The sequence below is a fragment of the Meles meles genome, chromosome 7, assembly GCF_922984935.1.
Source record: "Meles meles chromosome 7, mMelMel3.1 paternal haplotype, whole genome shotgun sequence".
Lineage (NCBI taxonomy): Eukaryota > Metazoa > Chordata > Mammalia > Carnivora > Mustelidae > Meles > Meles meles.
The window spans coordinates 21,068,881-21,092,253 of NC_060072.1; the positions used below are offsets into that span (position 1 = coordinate 21,068,881).

At 39.6% G+C, this 23,373-nt stretch overlaps 2 protein-coding genes across 6 annotated transcripts in view; both read right to left on the reverse strand.

Annotated features, from left to right (window-relative positions):
* SLC17A8 (solute carrier family 17 member 8) overlaps nt 1–15,450 on the reverse strand; it is a 57,770-nt gene extending 42,320 nt beyond the window's left edge. Inside the window, exon 1 of one of the 2 annotated variants that reach the window (XM_046010761.1) lies at nt 15,359–15,450. Coding sequence is in view for 1 of the 2 variants with exons in the window: in XM_046010760.1 (XP_045866716.1) it covers nt 5,878–5,978 (101 nt within the window). In the remaining variant the exon portion in view is untranslated. Of the gene's footprint in view, nt 1–5,877; nt 6,175–15,358 lie in introns of those variants that run through there. The other variant, XM_046010760.1, reaches the window with a different exon arrangement.
* A 5,494-nt stretch (nt 15,451–20,944) lies between these two features.
* SCYL2 (SCY1 like pseudokinase 2) overlaps nt 20,945–23,373 on the reverse strand; it is a 57,469-nt gene continuing 55,040 nt past the window's right edge. For all 4 annotated transcript variants that reach the window (XM_046012949.1, XM_046012948.1, XM_046012946.1 and 1 more), the window contains one exon: nt 20,945–23,008. In XM_046012949.1, the coding sequence (XP_045868905.1) occupies nt 22,364–23,008 (645 nt within the window). In that variant the 3' untranslated portion in view covers nt 20,945–22,363. The remainder of the gene's footprint in view (nt 23,009–23,373) is intronic.

The window sequence follows — 23,373 nt, forward strand, 5'->3', positions numbered from 1 at the left end:
AGACAATGAGGAATGGGCCCCCAGCACCACTGAGCCTCTCAGCAGTGGCTGTCCTGGGCCCATCCCGTCCGACCGCAGGAGCTGCCATTCCAGAACTGGGCTCCCAGTGGCCACCAGAACACTAGAATTCTGAAAGAGCAGAGGCCAGTGGCAGCACTTCAAGATCAGAGACAAGGGCAAGCAAGGTCAGAATGGCATTTAAAGGCTCTGACTCACAGGAACTGACAGACATGAGGATGAACGTCGAGCACGGACATGATGGCTGGCTTGGCTGGTGGATGTTAGCCAGCTCCTCCGCTCAGCCAGCCAGCCCCGCAGCAGTGGCATGTGGGATAGCCATGGTTGCAGGGATGGAAGGTACGTCTGGGATCTCACTCACCGAGACTGGTGCTACCATGGGAGCTACCACAGCTGTCAGCAACAAAACCAATTCTGCACCCCTGATACTGCACAGTCTCCAAGGAGACAAACCAGCCTCTTGGTGGCAAATTGTTTATATCAGACTCCTTCCATCTTGGAAAAGGTAGCAATTCATCCTGACTGAGGCTGACATATATTTTACAAATGAGCCTGCAAGTCTTGGCCAGCATCACTACCTGAGGATTCAAAGAATCCTGATTAGCCAACATGGGATCCCACACAACATCACCTAAGACAAAGACACTCAATTATAGCAAAGGAGGTACATCAGGGGGCATAGGACAATGGGATCCACTGGTCCTACCTCAAGCCACACCATGCTGAAGCTCGTTGCCTGACAGAGCAAAGGAAACCTCTTTAAGATGCAGCTGAGGCATTGGCTCAGAGAAGAATCCCTGTGAAGATATGGTGCTGTCCTTTAGGATGAAGTATGTTCCATAAACCAACAGTTGTTATAATGGGTGCTGGGCAGAACGCATTAGTCTGAGAAACACAGGGTAGAAGTGGGAATAGCCCATTAACCGTTATGTCCAGTAACTCACTTACGGGATATCTCATCTTTTCAACTCTGGACTCTGTGGCTCTAGGAGTCCTGATGCCCAAGGAAGAATTCTTCCACTTGGAAATACGGTGAAAATCCCACTAAATAGAGCTATCTCTGCTGTCCAGTCATGTTGGGGTCCTCATGCCAAGACCAAAAGGCAACGCCAAGGGTCACAAGAGTGGCAAGGCTGATTGGTCTTGAAATGGTCCTGATCCTCAGCAGGGGCAGCCCACAGTCCATGACTGACAAATGCAGAGACACAAAAGACTGGCCCCTTTGCTTGAAGGGACAGCTCAGTGCTCAGATCCTCCCACTGTGATCTGGCCCCTGTGTATTACCTGAGATCACATCCTTGCTTGGTTTTCTCCTTTCCTATCCTGCTTTACCCCCTGCCTCCCAATTTCTACCTCCGTAAATCACATCCTAGGCTCTCCAAATTCCTGTTTCAGGGTCTTCTTTTAGGGAACCCTAGCTAAGATAGAAGTGGAGTAAAATGCAGCAGGGAAGAGAGATTGGGAGCGGTGGGAGGAGGAGGGAAAGAGAGTCAGGAGAATCCTCCCTGGGAAGGTAACTTTTGGGAAGAGACTTGAAAATGGGAGAAAAAGCCATCAGGCAATTGGAGATAAACCTTACAGGGTGAAAAACAGGATGCAGAAGCTGGCACAGGAGGGGTCTAGGGAGTTTCCCCCATCAGTGCAGAGTATGGCTGGAGTGGGATGAGGCAGGAAAAGAAGGCCAGAGATGAAGTCAGAGTTCTCAAGTTCCCACAAATCAGGTAGGGTCTTTAAGTCCATTAGAAGGATGTTGGCTTTAATTCTGAGAGAGGTGGGACACTGTGGGGAGGTTTTGAGCAGGGGAGAGATGTGACCTGACTTTGCTTTACTAGAATTACCCTGGCCAGTAGATGCCAACTTGCCTGAGGTTGTCCAGGCAGAAAGTAAGTGATGTCACAGCAGTTAGAACCTGGACTCACCTGACCTCAGAGCCCACTCTCACACACTTCTATTTGCCAATGGACTAGACAAAGCATGTCTGGCACATAAGGGGAATACACAGTCACGGAATGCTGATGATGGAAGCAACACACAAGGATTGGTTCCATCTCTTTAAAGGGAAGATATAAATACTTATAAGGAGACCAAGCATCCCATCAGTTTCCCTTGGGAAGTCTTCAATACTACCACTGATTGGGAGAAAAGCTCATACTTGCCAAAAAGATCCAGTGATCACTGGCTACACTGCAACCCAAGTAACTCCCTAAACCTAAATGAGTCATTAAGTTTCAACACAGTAAATGGGAAGAGCAACGACAGAGAGGTCACACAGTGTAATGACTAAGAATGGTGGGCAGAGAACATCTGGTCTGAAACCCAGCTCTGCCACTTATAAGCTATGTGACCTTGGGAAATTTACTGAACCTCTCTGTGCCTCAGCTTTCTCTTCTAAAATGGTAACTGCAGTAGTCCCCATCCCATAGGGTTTAGTAGAAATAAAAGTGTTTACAGTGCCTGGAACAGATGTTTGCCATTATTATTTTATTATACATAAGCAATTAGAGGACACCCAGATTGTTATGTAAGTCAAAAAATCTACATGTCTATTTCTAGAAATCAGCTTCTAAATGTAATGCCTTCCATGTCATCTGTTCCAATACTGGACTATGAGTGAATGTATTCTTTCTTCCTACACTTCTGAAATACTAGTGTACTTTTAGCTGATGAAATTGTTCAGCTGTGTGTTATCAATGACTCTTCTCCAGAAAGGCTAATAATGCCTGACTATAGTCAGCCCCATGTACAAACTTCAAATGTTTCCCTGTGCATTTGCTATTCCCCTGAGCATGAGAAACAGTAATTAAAAAGCACCCCAAAAGAAATGCCTGGGTGGCTTAGGAATTTAAGCATACAATTCCTGGTTTCCACTCAGGTCATGATCTCAGGGTGGTGAGATTGAGTTTTGAGTGGGGCTCTGTGGTCAGTGTGGAGTCTGCTTGTGATTCTCTCTCCCTCTCCCTCCCACTCCACTCCTCTTCCCTGCAATGCATGTGCATGCTCTCTCAAATAAATAAAATCTTTTTTAAGAAAAGCACCCTAAGAATTCCATTTAGATGATGATTTCAGTATCCAATATTACAAGCCATCAGTGATTTACACTGCTTGCTGAGTTAGGAAGTCAACGTTTCTAACTTCTGAACGTTCTTGTACCTTACAAAACAGAACAGTATTTTCTGATTTTTTTTTTTCCATTGGAGTCTGCCAACTGGTTTTAAGTGAAAAATCAGCAGGGAGGAAGGAATGTTCATTGTATACCAGGCTCTGGTATACTTGGGTGAGGCACTTAAAAATAAAAATAGCTTATAGACAAGGTGAACACCAAGTGTATATCAGAGTTGGTCTCGGTGAAGGAGCCCTAAATTCCGGAGCTCTGCTCAAAGACTGTCAGAGCTTAGGGTCAACTTGGATTGCTGGTCAGTTAATGCCTTTTTTTACCTTCCTCTGCCAATTATTTCCTTCTAGGATCACAGAAAGAAGGGGTTCGAGTTTGGCACTATTTTTTCTCAAGTCATTCTACTAGTAAGCCAACAGTGATAACATCTAGCATGCATTTAGTGTATCCTGTATCCTCTCGAGCCCTGTTAGTCATTTTCTATTGTGTTGTGATTCACTTCCAAAGAAACCATTCAGAGTCCTAAACACATAGCTCCGTGTTGGGTTGAGGTCGTACAACATGGAAATTATGAATCTTGTTCTATTCCTAAGCAAACCAATCTGGCAAACAAAAGAATCTTCAAGTGGATCACCTAAGCAAACACTAGAAAACCAGCTCTTACAATAAGTCTCTTACCGAAGAAAGTGATTCCGTTTCAAAAAAGCAATTCATCTTAATGTTGGACAGAAAATTCCTAAGTGCTTCCTTGTCAAATATTGTATAAACTAAGGCACAGAGTTGGATGATTATAATGGTGACTGTAGTCAACGATATTCCAAAGTCACGGTTTTTGTTCCCGGCTTTGTCAGATGCCTTTGTCATCATACTTAAATATGCCAATCAAGCCATTGTGCCTTCCTCTCTCATTTTTAATCAAAGGAACACCACCACAGTAAGATGGACGTTACCTGGGGAGTGCGCAATACAAGGCTAAAACATTCTTAAAAGGAAAGGTCATTATAATTACTTCTTATGTTTGGCTGGTTTATCCTGCTGTCAGCTAGGTTTTTATCTATACGTGATAATTCACTGTGGGTCTAGTTGAAATCTTTTTGGTTTTAATATTTAAATTAATGACAGGCTGAACCCAGTTCTCTTACTATGAAAGTTCATCAAGAGTGATACAGTGGAGGGGCGCCTGGGTGGCTCAGTGGGTTAAAGCCTCTGCTTTCGGCTCAGGTCATGATCCCAGGGTTCTGGGATCGAGCCCCACATCGGACTCTCTGCTCAGCAGGGAGCCTGCTTCCTCCTCTCTCTCTGCCTCCCTCTCTACCTACTTGTGTTCTCTCTGTCAAATAAAGAAATAAAATCTTTTAAAAAAAAAAAAAGAGTGATACAGTGGAGGGGCACCTGGGTGGCTCAGTGGGTTAAGCCTCTGTGTTTGGCTCAGGGCATGATCCCAGGGTCCTGGGATCAAGCCCTGCATCAGGCTCTCTGCTCAGTAAAGAGCCTGCTTCCCTCTCTTTGCCTGCTGCTCTCCCTCCTTTTGATCTCTCTGTGTCAGATAAATAAATAAAATCTTAAAAAAAAAAAAAAAAAAGAAAGAAAGAGTGATACAGTGGAAATTTCACACTGACAAGGAGCCCCTGTGTTATAAAACCCAAGGAATGGAGTGAACCTCTGTGTGCCTAGAAATAGTCCCTTCCATGCTGAAGTTTTTTTTTTTTTTTTTAATTTAAAGGATACCATATAAAAGTTAAAAGGAGATACCAGATGGCATTTTCACTCATCAGGATCAGAAAGAGTCATTCAAACATATAAAAATCTTATCAAGAGTATTTTTCACATTTTTTTATATCAGAGAGTTTAAAGAAGTCATTTTACCTTGTGCATAAGGACTGCTTATAAATTCACCTATAAAACCTAGAAAGGCTATGTCTATAAAAAACCACAAATTAAAATGTCCCATCAATTCATTCATCTGTGGCAAACTCTCCTTCCAATGACAATGTATTTTACTTTTTTTTTAAATTTTATTTTTTTCAGTGTTGTATTTTACTTCTAAAAATTGTTTATTTTTTGGTTTGGAAATGACCACATACATGCATTTATTCTAACTTCCAGCTATTAATTTCTATCTTAATACAAAGTGTTTCTATTTTGGACAAAATCATCCACTTTAATGATAGTACATATTTTCTCACTGTAACCATGTAAGGTTTTTTTTACTTAAATACTAATTTTTAAACATACTTTCTTCAAACTATTGTGACTCTTCTTTTCTTTCAAAACCAATCAGCAACTACCCTATATAGTTTATATAACAAGCTAAATACATATCCAATTTTCATTTGTAGTGAAAAATTCTTAAAAATTATTTCAGCTAAAAGCATAACCATGTAACGGGGTTCCTGATTTTGGCATTATTATTGAATTAACAGGAAATATTATCTCCCTGTATCTTTTCTAATTCAATGCCAAACACACAATATGCAACATCACCATCTCCAGTAAGTACACATACTACCATATAAACAGAATGCCTGTCTTGTTATTTTCCTAATTCAATCCTATACTTTCGATGCATTTTTTTTTAAACTCCAGGCATTGTGTGTTGGAGCCGGAAAGGACTCCAGAAGCCATCTAATCTGACCTACCCACTCCTTTTTAAAAAGGTGGCTTTTAAAATATGAAGCAAATTCTTTCAAACATTGGCAATGTGAAACTACTCAGAAATAAACCTGAAGTTTGCATTCAAACTTTACCTTTGTAAAATCCCCAACGAATCTCCAACGGCGTTCTTCACTCCTTCTTTTCCAGGTTTCAGAATTTTTTCTTTGAAGGTATCAAATGCTTTAAAAGGCATTTTGAATGGGTGAGGGGGACCTCCAGGAACTAACAGTTAAGTCTCAGAAACTGTCATCCTTCCTCATTTCCAGCGTGGGGACCACTCTGCTCTCCTGGATGAGCAGTACCCTGAAGTCAGTTCTCATGGAGGTAACTACTTAACATCAAAAAGGAGAGGAAACCCAGCTCAGATATTCCAAGAGGAGACACTCTTCCTAAATCCCTCCCCCCTCCCCCCAAAAAGAGAGGCCAAGTAGTGTCTGGCTGGGAGTTCAGTCCCTTGAAAGCCACAAGCTCAGCAGCAGCCCGTGACACTGTCTCAGGCAGCCACTCTCAGGCTGAGCGCAGCCTCACTCCCTCCCTGGGGCTGCAGCTGGAGAAGCTGAAGTGGGCTCCAGCCCACGAGGTGTCCTGAGACCAGCAACAGCATCTGCAGCCTCTCTCCAGCCCCTCTGGCTGCTTCTGACCACATCCCCCTCCTGCCTCACTCAGCCAGTGGCTCTCACTGAGTGATCCTTTCCAAGGTGATGCTATAGTAACCGGCACAATACCTGCCCCTCAGCGGCTGGGGCTCATTAATGGGCTGTCAGCCAGAGCAGACACCCAGAGCGAAGTGAATGAAGCATTTACAAGTCCTCAGCGTCTCTGAGCTCTAGCCTTACAGACAGGCTCTCGGCCACCACAGTATGCCTCATACGTCCCTCGTGGGAGCCCTGAAGCGGTTTCTCAGTCAGACACTAGTGTGGATGTGGTCCTTGGAGGAACACTAGCATGCTAGAGTGCTAAATGCAAATATCCAGGAAAGCATTTATTTGTTCCTGATGGCCAGAGCAGGATATCTCAAGGTACAGTGCGAGGATCCATTGGGACCGCCTAACTGAAGGTATCTGAGCCGGTCCTAGTACTTGCTTAGACCTCTTCACTGGTCCTCACTGTCCTCAGGAGAAATCCAAGTTCATGGCTCACAAGGACCTCCACTGGATCTTGTTTCTTGTCACTCTGCTCTTCATATCAGCCCTTTACTGAACTCATCAAGCTCCACATAGGGGTTTGCTCAAGCTGTACCTTCTGCCTGGGTAACTCTCCACACCCCTCATCTGGGCAATGTCAGGGGATTGTTAAGCCTCACCAAGACATCTCATCCTCTAGTAACCCTCACAGACAAGGTGTCCCTCCTCCACACCTCCAAATCACCTGTCCTCTGCCCCAGTAGGACCTGGCACATAGTGGGGTATAACATAAAGTGTTGTTGGACTGAAGTTAAAATATCCTATGTTATGGGCAGCAGGTGACACCTTTGTAAATGATGCTGCCACGAAGAATCAGCTTTCATTAGCAAGGCTCCGGTGCTCTAATCTCCCAGCCTGCATGTGCCTAACAGATCCTGTGCAACGGGCTCTCAGATTCCCCCAAAAGTCATGTCCACAGGACTGGTCACCGTCATTTGCAAGCTGCAGTCTGATCCTTCTTCAAGATTTGAATTAAGTTATCTAAATCACAGCTGCATCCTTGGTAGATTAAATACTACTACCAATAATAACTATTATTACTATTATTATTATGGTTAATATTTTATCAGGCTCTCTCCATGGCCCAATTCTTTTAAGCACGCTTCATATATTATCACAATCTTCCCAAGACTGCTTTGTGATTAGTAACTCATTTTTCCCAATTTCACTAATAGGAAACTAAGGCAAAGACTTGCCAGGTTTCAGATCCAAACAGCCTGGTTCCAGCTGTTCTCACCTGTCTCTCTTTGTGTCTCTCTCTCCTCCCCATCACACCCTCTGCTTTGCCTCCTCTGACTTTACTGAGGTATATATTGTATATCATATAGTTCATCCATTTCAACTGGACAATGGTTTTCAGTAAATTTACCAAATTATGCAATAATGGTGGGTATTAGGTGCTTATGCTAAACCACAAAGTAGATAGAATGTGTCTATCATCCCCCAAACATCACTTACATTCACTCTTAATGCCTATCTCCCCCTCCCACGCCCAGTCCCAGGGACCCATTAATCTATTTTCTTTTCATATAATGGAATCATAAACAATATATGCTCTCCTGTGCCTGGCTTCTTTCACTTTTGAGGTTTGCCCAAGTCACAGCTCCTATCAGCAGTTGTTACTTCCTTTTTTTCTTTTTGGCGGAATATTTCAATATATGGACTTACCACATGATGCCTATCCATTGATCTGTTGATGGACATTTAGGTTGTTTCAAATTTGCGGTTATTATACATAAAACTGTTAAGAATATACCCGTGCAAGTCTTTGCATGGACATACTCCTCATTTCTCTTGAATAACTACCAGGAATGAAATTGCTGGGTCATTTCATAGGTATTTGTTTAACTTTTTAAGAAACTGCCAAATTATTTTCCAAAGTGGCTGCATTATTTTGTGTTCCCAGCAGCATGTATGAGGGCTCTCATTTCTGTACATCCTCACCAATATTTGCTATCTTTTTTAGTATAGCCATTCCAGTGGGTAAGAAATGGTATCTCACTGCGGTTTTAATTTGCATTACCCTGATAACTAATGACATTGACCACCTTTCCATGTTTTTACTAGCCATTTTTATGTCTTTTTTAGTGAAATTTCTATTCAAGTATTTTAACCACCTTTTCAACAAGATTTTTGTCTTATTATTGAAGTGTATATGTTTTCAATCCTTTTTTAGATTATGTGTTTTGCAAATATTTTTTTCTTGGTCTGCCATTTGTCGTTCCATTTTCTTCATGCTATATTTTGAAGTAAAAAATGTTTAATTTTGGGGCGCCTGGGTGGCTCAGTGGATTAAGCCACTGCCTTTGGCTCAGGTCATGATCTCAGGGTCCTGGGATCGAGCCCCACATCAGGCTCTCTGCTCCGCAGGGAGCCTGCTTCCTCCTCTCTCTCTGCCTGCCTCTCTGCCTAGTTGTGATTTCTCTCTGTTAAATAAATAAAATATTAAAAAAAAAAAATCTGCAAAGCAGCTTGTGGTTTCCTATTTAAAAAAAAATGTTTAATTTTGATGAGGTCCAATTTCAGTTTTTTCTTTTATAGACTTGCTTTTGTTTATATATCTAAGTGATCTTTGACTAATCTGAAGTCTGAAAGATTTTCTTCTATTTTTTCCCTACAAGTTTTATTGTTTCAGCTTTTATATTTAAGTCCATAATCATTCTGAGTTCATTTTTATATATGGTGTGAGGTATACATCTAAATCCATCTTTTCCATGTGGATATCCAGTTGTCCCAGCACCATTTGTTAGAAAGGCTATCCTGGATTAATTCGTGGCAGCTTTGTCAAAAAGTCAGTGAACATAAAGATCTATTTCTGGAGTGTCAATTCTTTCTATTGATCTTCATGTCTATCCTTATGCCAGTATCATGCTGTCCTAATGCAGCTTAATAATAAGTTTTGAAATTGGGAAATGAAATCACTTGTTCTTTTTTTAAAAATTGTTTTGGCTATTCTAAGTCTTCTACATTTCCATATAAATTTTAGAAGCAGCCTGTTAGTTTCTACAAAAATTCCTGTCCGCCCTGTGCTCTTAAAAGGATAGTTTCTGGCCACCAATCCTCAAGGCTGAGAATGCTAAGACCCCAGCACCTCACACATACAATCACTTCACCAAGACTTTACCTGTTTCCCCAAAAGCTTACTCCTTCATCAAAAGCAAATACAATCACAATATGATAAGCACACTCATTCACTACAGAAAGCATCCAGTGGCAGAACTTCTAACCCAATTCTTGGTCCCTAAATATTCCAAGGTTACTTATCTCTTAGAGCACACAATGGAAGCACTACCAGACAAAGACCACATGAACCTCTTTCTGAAGGGTCAATGGCTGCTGAAAACACTAACCATACCTTAAAGAACTGGCCTTCATGTTGCTCATGAAACACACTGAGGTCTACAAAAGTTTCTTGGTGGTGATTTAGATGGTCGATAATGATAATAACCTTTGTGGAGTAGTTTCTAGGTGTCAGACTTTAAGCACTCAACTCATGTAATCCCCACAACGACCCTCTGAGGTAGGTACAATTATTATGCCATGTACAGATGAGGAAATGGAGGCCAGAGAAGTTAGGTAAACTTGCTCAAGTGCACACAACCAAGACACTAAACAGAGACAAGAGATGAACCCAGGAATTCTGCCATCAGAGCCTGCACTTTAAGCTTCCACACTAGAATTGTGGATAATAGAGACAAGAAAATATCAAGCCAGACTTTAAAGAATTGAGGTTTGTTTCATTCACCTGCTGTTTTTCTTGAAGGCCTTCTATGTGGCAGGCCCTTCTGAGGCACTGTGAGAAGTTGAAATGGAAAGCCCTCTTGAAAAACAAACCAACCACAAAACGAGCTCATGCAGCGCAGCAATTCTATGCAGTTACGGGAGCACAGGCAAGGACACCTCACTTGGCTTGCTGATGGGGAACAGGAGAGGACTGCCTAGATGAGGGGTGTGGGAGCGTTACTTTTCAGGGATGAGAGAATGAGGCAAACTAGAAAAAAAAAACACGTGGGACAAAGTCTTGCATGAGGGAGTGTGGCATCTGAGGGTAACTTGCATACTTTCAGAGTCGGATGAGTGTGTGCCATGTGGTAGAAAACAGCCAGAATGATGATCTTGAGCTTTCTATAACTCAACTGTTAAACATTGGATCCCCATCTCAAAACATCAAATAGCATAAAGATACAGGAAATGTTGTATAGAATAGAACACCCTGAGGGCCATGAAATGAAAGCTTTGTTTTGAGATATGTAGACTGAATGTTTATTAGAAAAGAGTCCACCCATCAACACATATTAGATGACTTCTTGGCATCCTGTATCAAAAAAGTCTCTTCCCGGGGCGCCTGGGTGGCTCAGTAGTTAAAGCCTCTGCCTTCAGCTCGGGTCATGATCTTGGGTCCTGAGATCGAGCCCCGCATCGGGCTCTCTGCTTGGTGGGGAGCCTGCTTCCCCCCTCTCTCTCTGACTGCTTCTCTGCCTACTTGTGATCTTTGTCTGTCAAATAAATAAAAAAAATCTTAAAAAAAAAAAAGTCTCGGGACGCCTGGGTGGCTCAGTTGGTTAAGCAGCTGCCTTCGGCTCAGGTCATGATCCCGGCGTCCTGGGATCGAGTCCCACATCGGGCTCCGTGCTCCGCGGGGAGCCTGCTTCTCTCTCTGTCTCTGCCTGCCACTCTGTCTGCCTGTGCTCACTCTCACGCTCTCTCTGATAAATAAATAAAATCTTAAAAAAAAAAAAAAGTCTCTTCCCTTAGACAAAATATTAACTAAGACTTCTTTAGAAACACTTGTTCAGATCACAGCAGGTTCTCATCTCTTCTGACCACTGCTGGATGGATCAGGGGTGAGCTCCTAAACCCAGCTAAGGCAGTCAGATGCCAGGTTCTCCTGGTAATTAAACTTTGGAATTTAAAGACTACTAGTTAATTGTGCAGGACCCGAGGGCTTTAACTGTGGAGTGGCTACATTCCCTGTATGGACTGGAGATGCAGAGAACACTGGTCTGACAAAGAGAGGAATGAAACAATGAAACTTTATCAGAGTGAGTATGTCTCTGCTTATAACAACCTTCCAGTTCCTGGTGGTCTAGATCCAGCTGTCCTTCTACCCTTGGGTTTCATGAAATACCCACACCCTTATAACAAATTGATCTTTTGTAGCCTGCTCTAGTTAAGACAGCTCCTGCTCCTCACAGATAAAGAACTTTGACTAATGCAATGTGTTAAAACCCAAACCCTGTAATGCCAAGACTGTCGCTACCTACATGATACAGGAAGATTCACTGTCCAGTTTTGTTTTTTTTTAAGATTTTATTTATTTATTTGACAGAGAGAGATCACAAGTAGGCAGAGAGGCAGGCAGAGAGAGAGAGAGGGAAGCAGGCTCCCTGACAAGCAGAGAGCCCGATGCGGGACTCGATCCCAGGACCCTGAGATCATGACCTGAGCCGAAGGCAGCGGCTTAACCCACTGAGCCACCCAGGCGCCCTCACTGTCCAGTTTAATGACAGGTAGGATTTCTAGTCCCCAACCAACAGTGAAAAGAACAGAGCTTGTGGCCTGGTTGTGAGCTGATGTTCTAATCTACCTGGGATGGGTGTATGGGGTGGAGTGAGTAAGCAAATGAATCCTAAACACCCTGAAGATAATTATTCAAGAACATAATTTCATCAAATCCAATCAAAGTGTTGGTGGAGAATTTTAACCAGGCTTAGAGCTAATGATCAAGTTATTCACCTTTTCAGATAAGAAACTTCATATGGAAACTACGGTAATGAAGAAAACTAATCATCTTGAGGTCCCTTGTCTCCTGAATTCTGTGCCAGCTTTTCCAGCCAATCCCTTTCTCCACCCCAGCTCCACACTCCTCCTACCCATCCTCCATTACATACTGAGACCAGCATAAAAATTTCTTTTTTCCAGGACCTCTCTCAACTTTTTACAATTTATAATTATATTGTTGATAACTATCAGTACTAATCAGAATGTATATAAAACGATTTTTTGTTACACTTCCATATTTAACATTCATTCTTTTATTAATAGTCAAGGTTGTATAAAAAGCAATTTCAAATATCTCATTTGATTCTCACAACCCCAAGGAACAGTATGGATATCAAAACTCAATTCTGCCCAAGGCAATCTGGCTAGTAGATGTGGAGATCTGGGGGTAAGTCCTTACACCCATTTCCTGAGCTTGTAATACCATAGTACACAGTACATTGTTATCCTATAATCCTACTGTGCGTACTGAAGACTGCCTTTAACATAAGGTATACTCAAAATCTTTGTATCTTTTTTTTTAAGATTTTATTTATTTATTTGACAGATAGAGATCACAAGTAGGGAGAGAGGCAGGCAGAGAGAGAGAGAGGAGGAAGCAGGCTCCCTGCCAAGCAGAGAGCCAGATGCGGGGCTCGATCCCAGGACCCTGGGATCATGACCTGAGCGAAAGGCAGAGGCTTTAACCCACTGAGCCACCCAGGCACCCCAAAATCTTTGTATCTTTTTAAAAACATCATTGAGGGGTACCTGGGTAGCTCGGTCCACTAAGTGTCTGCCTCTCGATTTCTGCTCAGGTTACGGTCTGAGGGTCTTAACAGCAAGCCCCAAGTCAGGCTCTACACTGAGCATGGAGCCTGCTTAGGATTCTCTCTCTCCCTCTCCATCTGCCCCTCCCCCCTCTTCTGCTCTCTCTTAAAAATGAATATAAATAATACCTCTAAAAGTAATAAAATGCTATCTATTAAATTGAATGTAAATAAAAAATTAAAGGGCACCTGGGTGGCTCAGTTGGTTAAGTGCCTGCCTTCAGCACAGATCATGATCCCGGGGTCTTGGGACTCAGCTCCTCATTGGGCAGCCTGCTTCTCCCTCTCCCTCTGCCTGCTCCCCTGCTCATGCTCTCTTGTGCACACTTACTCTCAAAATCTTTTTTAAAGAATGTTAATTAAAGATGAACGAATGAATGAACAAACATCACTGAGCACCTAATAATAGGTAATCTAGTGCAGCTACTGTGGAAATTTTAGAAATAAATAAAATTGGGTGTTGATTTTTAAAATTACATCCCATGTTGTTGGCTTTCACTAAAAAGTTCCACCAAAAAGTAGGGCCAACCAATAGTAAAATCAAAAGAAATTTACAAAAAACACTGATGTACTAGCCCCTATATTAAGACTGCCACTTTCCACCAAAGTGTGGTAACATAGCCTTTCTAAGGTTAATGGGAATCTTTGGCCCATTCTATAGTAATTGCTTCCTTATCTATCTTTGTGACTTGAGTTTCTTGATATTTTATTCTCACAAAGTAGAATGATAAAGTGTATGCAAAAAGTAGAATGACCAAATAAATAGTCTCCATTTTGCAAATCAGGAAACTGAGGCTGAAACTCAGTAACTCGTTCAAAGTTACAGTTTGTGGAGGAGCCTGGATTTAAACAAATCTGATTACAAATGTTCATTATGCCCTGCTGATTCAGGTCCATCAATAAAGCATTGTCGGTCCTATTATGTTTCAGCTCACTCTGAGTTGGGTACTAGAATTCAATTAATTTGACTCTATGTTCCTAAATCATAGAACATTTTATACCCTTATTAAATAAAATACATCTCCATATACTTTGTAAACATAAGGTTGCATAGAGGGACACCCTAGAAACATATCCAGTTCTATTTCTGGTTCATCAACGTAATTGCCTAAATATTCGGTGTCATTAATTTTTTTCCCAATTAATGAAAATTTAAAAGAAAGTCAAATAATCAAAATAGAGAAAGACAGGATGCCCATACAGCATGGAATAATTTCTAAGTGTTTCACTTTTTCATAAAAGAATTTACTCATGACATAAATTCATAAATTCCTTGTATTTATGAAGCACTTTTAACTTCATTCTTAACTGCTTCTTTGATCTTTATAACTATGTAGAGGACCAGCTTGGGCAGACTACACCTCTTTACTGTTAAAGCCAACAGCACGGAGAAGACTAATGATGTACTTTGTTCTTTTGAGGTACTGAGGATTGCACTCGAAATCATACCCATATATTCATCTGCTAGCTACCCCTGAGTGCCTTTAACAAATTACCTACCATTTCGTCTTAAAGAATCTCATTCCCCACAGCCCCCAGCACAAGACAATTATCAATTCTCAGGTCTGTCTTCTGGCTATAAAGACAAAAGAATTTATTTTTCTTTAACAATATGCTATTGTCTGGACACTCTTGAGTATATATTGGCTCAAACTCAGTCTGATATCCCTATTTGTAAATAATTGGGGAAATACTGGTTCATTTCATCCATGGAAACACTTTCCAGCTCTGCTTTACACACAACGAACGGTGATTTGAAAAAAAGATTCAATAGCTTAGGTTGTTGTGTCCAAGGCCAAAATATCCTAGAAGATCTGATAAATTAGCAAATACAGTTGCATCATAACAAGGCAACCTGAAAATGTAAGCAGAAATCAAGATCGGAGAGCATATTTTGAAGAATTTTTCATCTTCACTTTCAACTTCAGACAGAACTCAGAGTGTCCACATAATTTCAATATATGGAGCAGCTAACAGGGTTCATATTTAGGCCATAAAGAATCAAGATGAAACAAACCTACACACCTTGGATGCATGTTTCTTGTGAGGTCCTATCCTTCTTATAAATTCAATACTAGAAGACAAATACTCTTAGCAATTTATCACAGCCCGCTAGTGTTCAAAAAAAAAAAAACAAAAAAAAACAAAAAAAAACACCATTAACTGCAAAAGTGCCAAAGGAGCAGACCATTAATTGGGAGACAGTGACATCTTCTGGTAGTTTATGACAAAATACATTTATGCCAGACATTTTTTCCCCTGGAAACCAGCCACTGTTTTAAAGCAATAGATTTACTTACCTATTTAGTATACCTTTATTATACCCATAGGTGCAAATTCTTTAATTTCTGAAATGAATGAAACATAAATTAGCTAAAAAAGGACATTATAGCTCTTACTTGCTCCTTGCCTTATCATCCCTGGGTTCATCTAATACACAAGGTTTTAAGCAGCCAATGTTCATTCTACATTTTCTGGTAATCAAAGTCATTCAAACACTTTCCTTAATTCAAGCAATTTCATAAAATCTTTTCTTAATAAAGATTTTACTTATTTGCCAGAGCAGGAGAGAAAGAGCACACAAGCAGGAGGAGCAGCAGGGGGAGCTGCAGAGGCAGAGGGAGAAGCAGGCTGTCTGCAAGCATAAAGCCCGATGTGGGACTCCATCCCCAGGACCCTGGGATCTCGACCTGAGCTGAAGGCAGACACTTAACCAACTGAGCCACCCAGGCATCCCTGTATTCACATAATCTTGTAATTCCAAAAAACCTGCTCCCTATTCCTCTCCACAGTGTATACAGCTTAATTTGGGAAAATGTGGTCCCTAAAGTAATCATTTGAAAGCATCAAAAACAATTTTAAAAGGGCAGCATAAACAACTCACTGTAAGCAAGTTGGGGGGGGGGGGGGGAAGATAGCATCCAAGGTTGACCTCATGTCCCATCTCTTGAGGAAGTCTTCCTCACTCCAGTCTAGGTTGGGCTTGTCTCCTACATACATCTGTCACTTTACTGTCCTATAACTGTCTGCTTACTCGGCTATCTTTGTAACTACAGTGCAAATTCCTTGAGGGCAAGGCCTATATCTCATTACTATTTGTGTCCCAAAAATCTCACTTTGTCAAACCTATAACCTATTTTTTGAAGAATGCATTCAAACTATCCTAGGTGAGGTATCTGTTCTTCACTCAAACAGGTATTATTTTAGAGGCCTATGTCCATCATTAGAAGATGAGGATATCTATTGAACACCTACTATGTGCCTGGAGCCTTCCCAGGTACTTCATACACTTTTACTTCATTTAATCCTAATAACTCTGTAAAGCATGATCCTCATTTTATGGCTGGGAAAACTCACTGTGGTCAGCTAGTGAAAGACACAAGATTTAAACTCATTCATTCTATATATTTATATGCTTATTCCAAAATGATCATGTCTAAAGAAATGATACAAAACTACAAAGAAATAAAAGAAAATCAGAACAAAGAAGAAAGCATAATTAAAAAAATCAGAATCAGAAGGTAAACACTAAACAGTGCATACTATTAACACACTACATTTGCTATAAGTAGACTACAAATTGGCTGAACTTCCCAGCTCTTTATATGTGATTTCTTACATTATTCAGAGACATTCTTTTAAAGATAAGGGCAAACCTGTTACTTAGAAACACGTTTACTCCTGAACTGAAACCTGAAATTTCTCCTGTGGGTCCTCAAAGAAGGCATTGTATGTTAGCGTGAACCGTCGTCATCCCTGGCATGAATTTAAGTTTCACAATACAGTCTAAAGCTAAGTGTGGTAAAGGAACTTGATGTGTAGCCAAAGGTGCCCCAGACAAAAAGTCTCCAAAGAGGGCTTAATTTCATTCACAATTTCAAAGAGAAATGGACTGGTTACTAAATTTTTTGGCCTCTTCCATAAATATTTCTCCAAAATGAGAATTTCAATGTTGGGCAAGGTTAGATGTTGTTCTCTGACAAGTACACTGGGGGCCCATGCAGCATATAATCACTGGTGCTGGAAGAGAGGACATCCCTTCTGAAAGTAGAGCAGCCTAACAAGGATATTGCTTTAGGGAGAGGCCTTTCCCCCTTTCCACAAGAGTGATCTTCAGAGTACCTACTGTTAGAGACAAGATTTTCGTAAAAACAAGTTTGGATCTGTTTCAACACATCAACAAATGTATAATCATGCCATCTCCATACAGCATGAATGCTATTGTTTTGGCTTGAAAAATTTTTAAAAAGCATATACCAAAAACCCCAACTTTATCTGGGTTCACAGTCCTATACACTCTGTATGCTTCTAGTGTGGCCCTGAAAATGCCCTGTATTGGACTTTTGTTTCATCATTGCATTTAGAAAAACTGGCAAGCTTCAGGACAGAGACTTAGAAAAGTCCTGTCTGAATGTTGATTCCTACCTTCAAACTTTAGACATTAAAGTCTCAGTCTTGACTTACTTATGTGGAAATCCAAACAGACTATCCTAGCAACCGAGGCCACCAACAAAGGAACATGTACAAGAAGATGGAAAATGCTAAAAATTAGAACTGCATCAAATAAGTATAGTTAAAGTAGCTAAACCATATCTCCACTATGAGCACATTTCAAAAGAACTTTTAGGAAATCAAGTTTTAATATAGGCTAGGCATATATAATCAACCCCATTATCCCTTTTGTTAGCAGCATAAATATATATCCTATGACCCCATTTTTAAATGGCCTGGTAACAACATAGTTGTCAAATCACTAAGTTGTATACTTGGAACTAATGTAACATTGTGTCAACTTTATAGTTCAATAAAAAAATTTAATAATATTTTAAAATTCTAAAATAAAATGACATAGTAGATTCAGGAGTCTATCAGTGAGGTTGAAGCCAGGAGAGAAGCCACACCAGGTATCTGAATGGGGAAATTCAAATAAAGTAATTATTATCCAGAAGGTGGTTAACTAATTAAAGGGATAAAAGAGAACTCTAACCTTAGAGTACAGAAGTAGCAATTGCAGAAATAAGCAGGTACTTCTAGGCAGAGAGAAAGTGAAAAAAAATTAAGAAACTAAAGCCAGCTGCCTGATGAAATGGCTGAGTTGTCAGGGAAGCAGCCCACTGGAGCTGCTCCAAAGGAACAGTAAGGTTGGGAGAGCCTCACCAGGGTGCAGCTGGAACTCTCCTGCTGGGGCTGCTGAGCTCCTATGTCAATTAAAATGGAGAACCTGGACCCAGAAGAAACATGTCTTCTTGCTGCTCCTGCTTTGCAGAGCCACTTTAGGGCCCTCTATCAATGAAGCCTAACGCTCTGCCAAGCTGTCTAGAGAGACAAGTGTATAGGGTCCAGCTGCAGCATCACAAAGCAGGGCAGAAAAGGGTGGGTTTGGAGCTGGGAAAGAGTTAAGTTGGTAAGTGCCATGGTTCACTCTCATGGCTACTCAGCTTCTATATACACCTACACTATGTAATAGGTTGCTACTAGCAACATATGGCTACTGAGTACCTGAGTTCAGCGTAAAATATACACCGTAAAATAAACACCGGAGCTCAAAGACTAGGTACAAAACAAAATGTAAAGTATCTCATTAAATTTTATATCAATTCTATGTTGAAATACTTTGGCTTTACTTAAAACATGTTATTACAATTAATTTCACCTATTTTTGCTTTTTAATGAGATTACTACGATATTTTAAATTACGTACATGGCTTGCACCACAGATAGTTAAATACTTCCTTGATTGGCTGGAGAAACTTGGCTGCTTTGGACAGAAAAAGTTTCTAACATCCACCAAGCTCCATTTTGATGAAATGTTTTTTCCCACTGTACCCCCCTCTCAAGGTCATGTGTTTTAATTCTGCTACACGTCTTGGGTACTGCAAGGAGCTCTAATCCGGCTCCCTCAGACCTCCTCACCCACAATTCAGAGAAGCAGAGAGGCTGATTTTGACCACAAACATTTGTTTTGTTATCTCCCTCTCCTTCCTCAATGCCAATTTTTTCCAACATAAATATACATAGAATCAAATGAGTACTGAAGACATCACTGCATTCACAGAATAGTCTCAACAAAAGCAATTCCAGAAGAATTCGTACAATAAGGGATATAAAGCATCCCTTTAATCTGATACTGTAGAGTATCAGATTGCAGATTAGGGGAAAAAAAAAAAATCTAGCTTCTATTCCTGGCTCTGATCTCTTTGGGTGAGGCCATATAAGTATGGTCCTCTATTTCTACATCTCCTTGGAAAACGGGCTGAATCATTCCAACTTTATTCAAACTACATAACGAAATTCTTTTAGAGATTGTAAAGATGTGTGTGTGTGTGTATGTGTGTGTGTGTGTTTTAATGAACAGAATAGAATAAAAAAATCAGAATATACTACATGTATTAAAGACATTTTCTTAAACTTTTGTTACTGGTTTGCAACATAATATATATGACTTACTGAGTGTCAGTTACAGCTTGAAAGCCACCAACGTAGATGATCTCTTCAAATCCTATGTAGTTAAAATTCTTACCGATTCATCTTGCTCAAAAATTATTTCAAGACCAGTGAATCACAAAGCATAAAATCACAACTTAATATGGAGATTTTTATCAAAGCTAAAATTTATTTGGTGCATACTGTGCTATCAGGTATTTTCACACATACCTTTTCTTTTAATCTTGTAAAAGCAACCATGTGAGGTATTTTACAGGCCAAAAGAATAACAAAAACCTACTTCCTCAACTTGTTCAAGTGAAGAGTTATAAGCATTCCAAAAAAAAACCACCAAAAACAAACAAAAAACAGCCAAGTACACAGTCCATTTCCATCTCCTTTTATACATCTTTTCACACATTTTAGCATTAGGAGAATAAGGAACCAACTCAAATAAAGGGAATCCTTCTGGTCATTTTTGTCTACAGGTACTTTTTAAGCCACCAACTTTCTACTCTAAGGACCTTAAGGGCTTAAATGCTGTCAATGTCTGAAATAATTTTAAAGTGATCTAATATTTTGAAAAATTTGTTCCCATAGAAATACAAGCCTAAAAAGGGCACTATATTTTTTCAGATGTTATTTATTTATTTACTTACTTATTTATTTCAAGTAAGCTGTATGCCCACTGTGGGGTTCGAACTCACAACCCTGAGATCAAGAGTTGCATATTCTACTGACTGAGTCAGCCAGGCACCCCTCAGATGTAATTTCTCAACAGGCAATGGTACCAGTTCAACTGATGGAAAAGATTTAAACATCTTCAAGAAAACAGAAGAGTAGGAAAAAATTTCTAAAAATGTAGCACCATTACTTCAATGAATTAGCAAATTTCAAGACATGAAAACTACTTAAGAATTATGTATTTTTTCAAATAATCTATCTTTATATTTAGAAGTTCAACTTGTATGTTGTTATATTCAGCTTTCCTTCTAATTAGGAGCTTAACACTGACATCAAGTTATTTTACAAAATAAAAAGCAATTTCCTAACAGTGACTATTAACTTGTTACTAAGGAAATTCTTCAACATTTGGCATTTATTCCAAATGCAAACTTTTCTCAAGAGAAATACTGTGTTATGAACAAGACAGATAACCTGGTCAAGGTGTGAATGTATTTCACAAAAAGCATGTGATCTTCCTAGTGCCTTTCATTTCTTGTATAAATTTCTTCAACATTCTTATGAATCTTTTTTCTAAAACCATATAATAACAAAGTACAGGTCATACAGAAACCAGATGTAAAGCTGACCTTTTATTTTTTTAAAGTATGCCCTTACTGAATAATGCCAGCAATATTATCACAAAATTACATTTTATAATCAAGTAATGTATACTCAATGTATATTTTTAGTATGTGTGTGTGTGTGTATCAAAATATATATATATATCAATGACACACTAAACTTCATATGATTTATTTTAAATGATTGCTGGTTTCGGAGACTTAAAAACCACAAACTCTATGGCAGCAACTATAATGCATATATAGTTCTGAAAGATCATTTTTAAATTATTACATAATGGTGAAATATAATTTAAACAAAATACAAATAACATTTACAGCATAAGGCTTCGTGGTTGAACAATCAGCACATCAAAGAAAAGTATCAGAGAAAGGCTTTAAAAAATAAAGCATGTTTCCTGTTAGAAGAATTTTGTCTTCTTTCCTAAAAATGGCTAACTGTGCACATAAAAATGCAAACGAAAGGTTCCTAAAATTTCTAGAAAACAATTAAACTTTAGTTGCATTAACTGATGAGGTCAGACTTTACCATGATGACCTGAAAATTAATCTGTTGGTAGCGAGAAGATACAACTGCTCATTTTTAGAGAAGTAAAGTTTATTACATTTGAAACGATACAGCAGAAATCTCAAAAGTTTACTCATTAAATATAGTTTCTTACAAATATCCTTTTGAAAATGCAATTCATATATGCTGCAACCTCAGAAGTTTGAATTCAAAATGAAATATGAAGGCAAGAGTCAGGGAAATGACGTCAGAGGGCTTTGTCAAATATCTGTACAAATCAGTACATATTCTTCCGTCTGTGATATAGTAGGAAAGAAGGTGATTCTAAATATATCCAGGTAAATGCAGAAAAATACATTACTATTTGAGGCAGACCATGCTAAAACATAATTTACAATGATTAGTTTGCATTTAAGATGGTTAATAATGCCTTTAGTTTGAACCAATGAAATCAACATTAAGTGAAATTTTGCAGTATTTTCTCAGTCTTTTGTATTGAACATTAGTTAATCTGAGAAGTAAATAAGATTGGAAAAAGCGAATGACCTGATCCTTTTCGTTAGGTTTATCATTATCTCACTCAGTCATACTAAATGCAAACAAATCAATAAAGCATCAAGATTTTTCACACATTAAAATGAAGACAAATGACTTGTGAAGGCAGACTGTGTACCATGTAGTATTTAACATATGAATCCTGCATTAACCATCAACTCAATTTTTTAAATAAAACAAGATTTACAAGCTAAAATAAACATTTGATTAAAAAATTCTGCTATTCAAGATACTCAGGTGTCTTTTTTCTCTTTGAGATTGGTAAGGGTTGGGTCTTTTTAAAAACTTGAAGAGGAGGTGGTTAAGAGGAAAAAAATCCTCAATGCTTTTAAAAACTCAGCTGTTCAGAAGTCCATACAACTACTATGCTGGCAAGGAAACAAGGTGCTTTCTGTCACAGAACCATGCACTTCCCCATAGAAGTAGTTCCTCCAAGCCAACTATATAAAGATGTAAATCAGCTCACCCATGATTAAAATTGAAGTAATTCTTCAAAAATAGAGCAAGACACCTCACCCAAAAAGATCTTTTAAGTCATTACTAGCTGAACTGCTATTGGTCATAGTAGTTGGCGGCTGTGCAAAGTTCTGCGGGTTAAAGAAAGGATTAGCCTGTACACCAAAGGCAGATTGTCCTATCATATTCATCTGTGTTCCCATTACTGAACTGCCCATACCTGGAGACCCCTGTGGTGGTACAAATTGATTAAGCCACTGATTTGGTTTCTGTTGTGACAACTGGTTCATGCTAACTTTGGGTTTTTGAGGGCCAAAGAGATTATTAAGAGCAGACATATCTGTGGGTCTTTGTTGAGTCGGCTTTGCACCAGCAGGAGGAACACTCACAGCACTGAAGTTTGGCAAAGTGGAAGGTGTTCCCAGTGTCAGCTTGGTGACTCCAGGTGTGCTTGGACTACTGAATAAGTTCTGGTTTGTATTAACCGGCATGCTGAATCCTGAAGTCTGAAAGCCCATGTTAGCATTTAAGCCGTTGGTCAAATTTCTCTTGGTATTATCAATTGGTGTAGAAAACATCATGCCAAGGCCCATGGAAGGAACAGAAGTGAAGGTACTTGAAGCAGAAATTTTAGGGGTACTAACAGAAAGGCTGGTCAAAGATGACATGTTATCCATCAATGTATCTGTCAAGTCCTTAGTCTGAAAAATATGAGGGAATTACTTTATCTCCAAGATTTCTAAAGTAATTAAAGTCAATAAATGACAAATTCAAATTAGGCTCAACAGTCTATACCAAGTTAGCAAACCACAGCCTACAGGCCAAGTCCAGCCAGCCACATATTTTTTATGGTTTTTACAAATGAACACTGAATTGAACATGAACACTGAACAAGACAAGAAACCAAACTATAATCAACTTGATGACAGGGAACACTAAATTTGAATTCCAATTAAATAAAATGCTGGCCTCCCCCACTGCTCCCCAAAATAGAAATATGTTCTTCTCTCATTGGTATATCTGTATTGCAAAAAGGTACTCTATTACTTTTATATTTTGAATTATA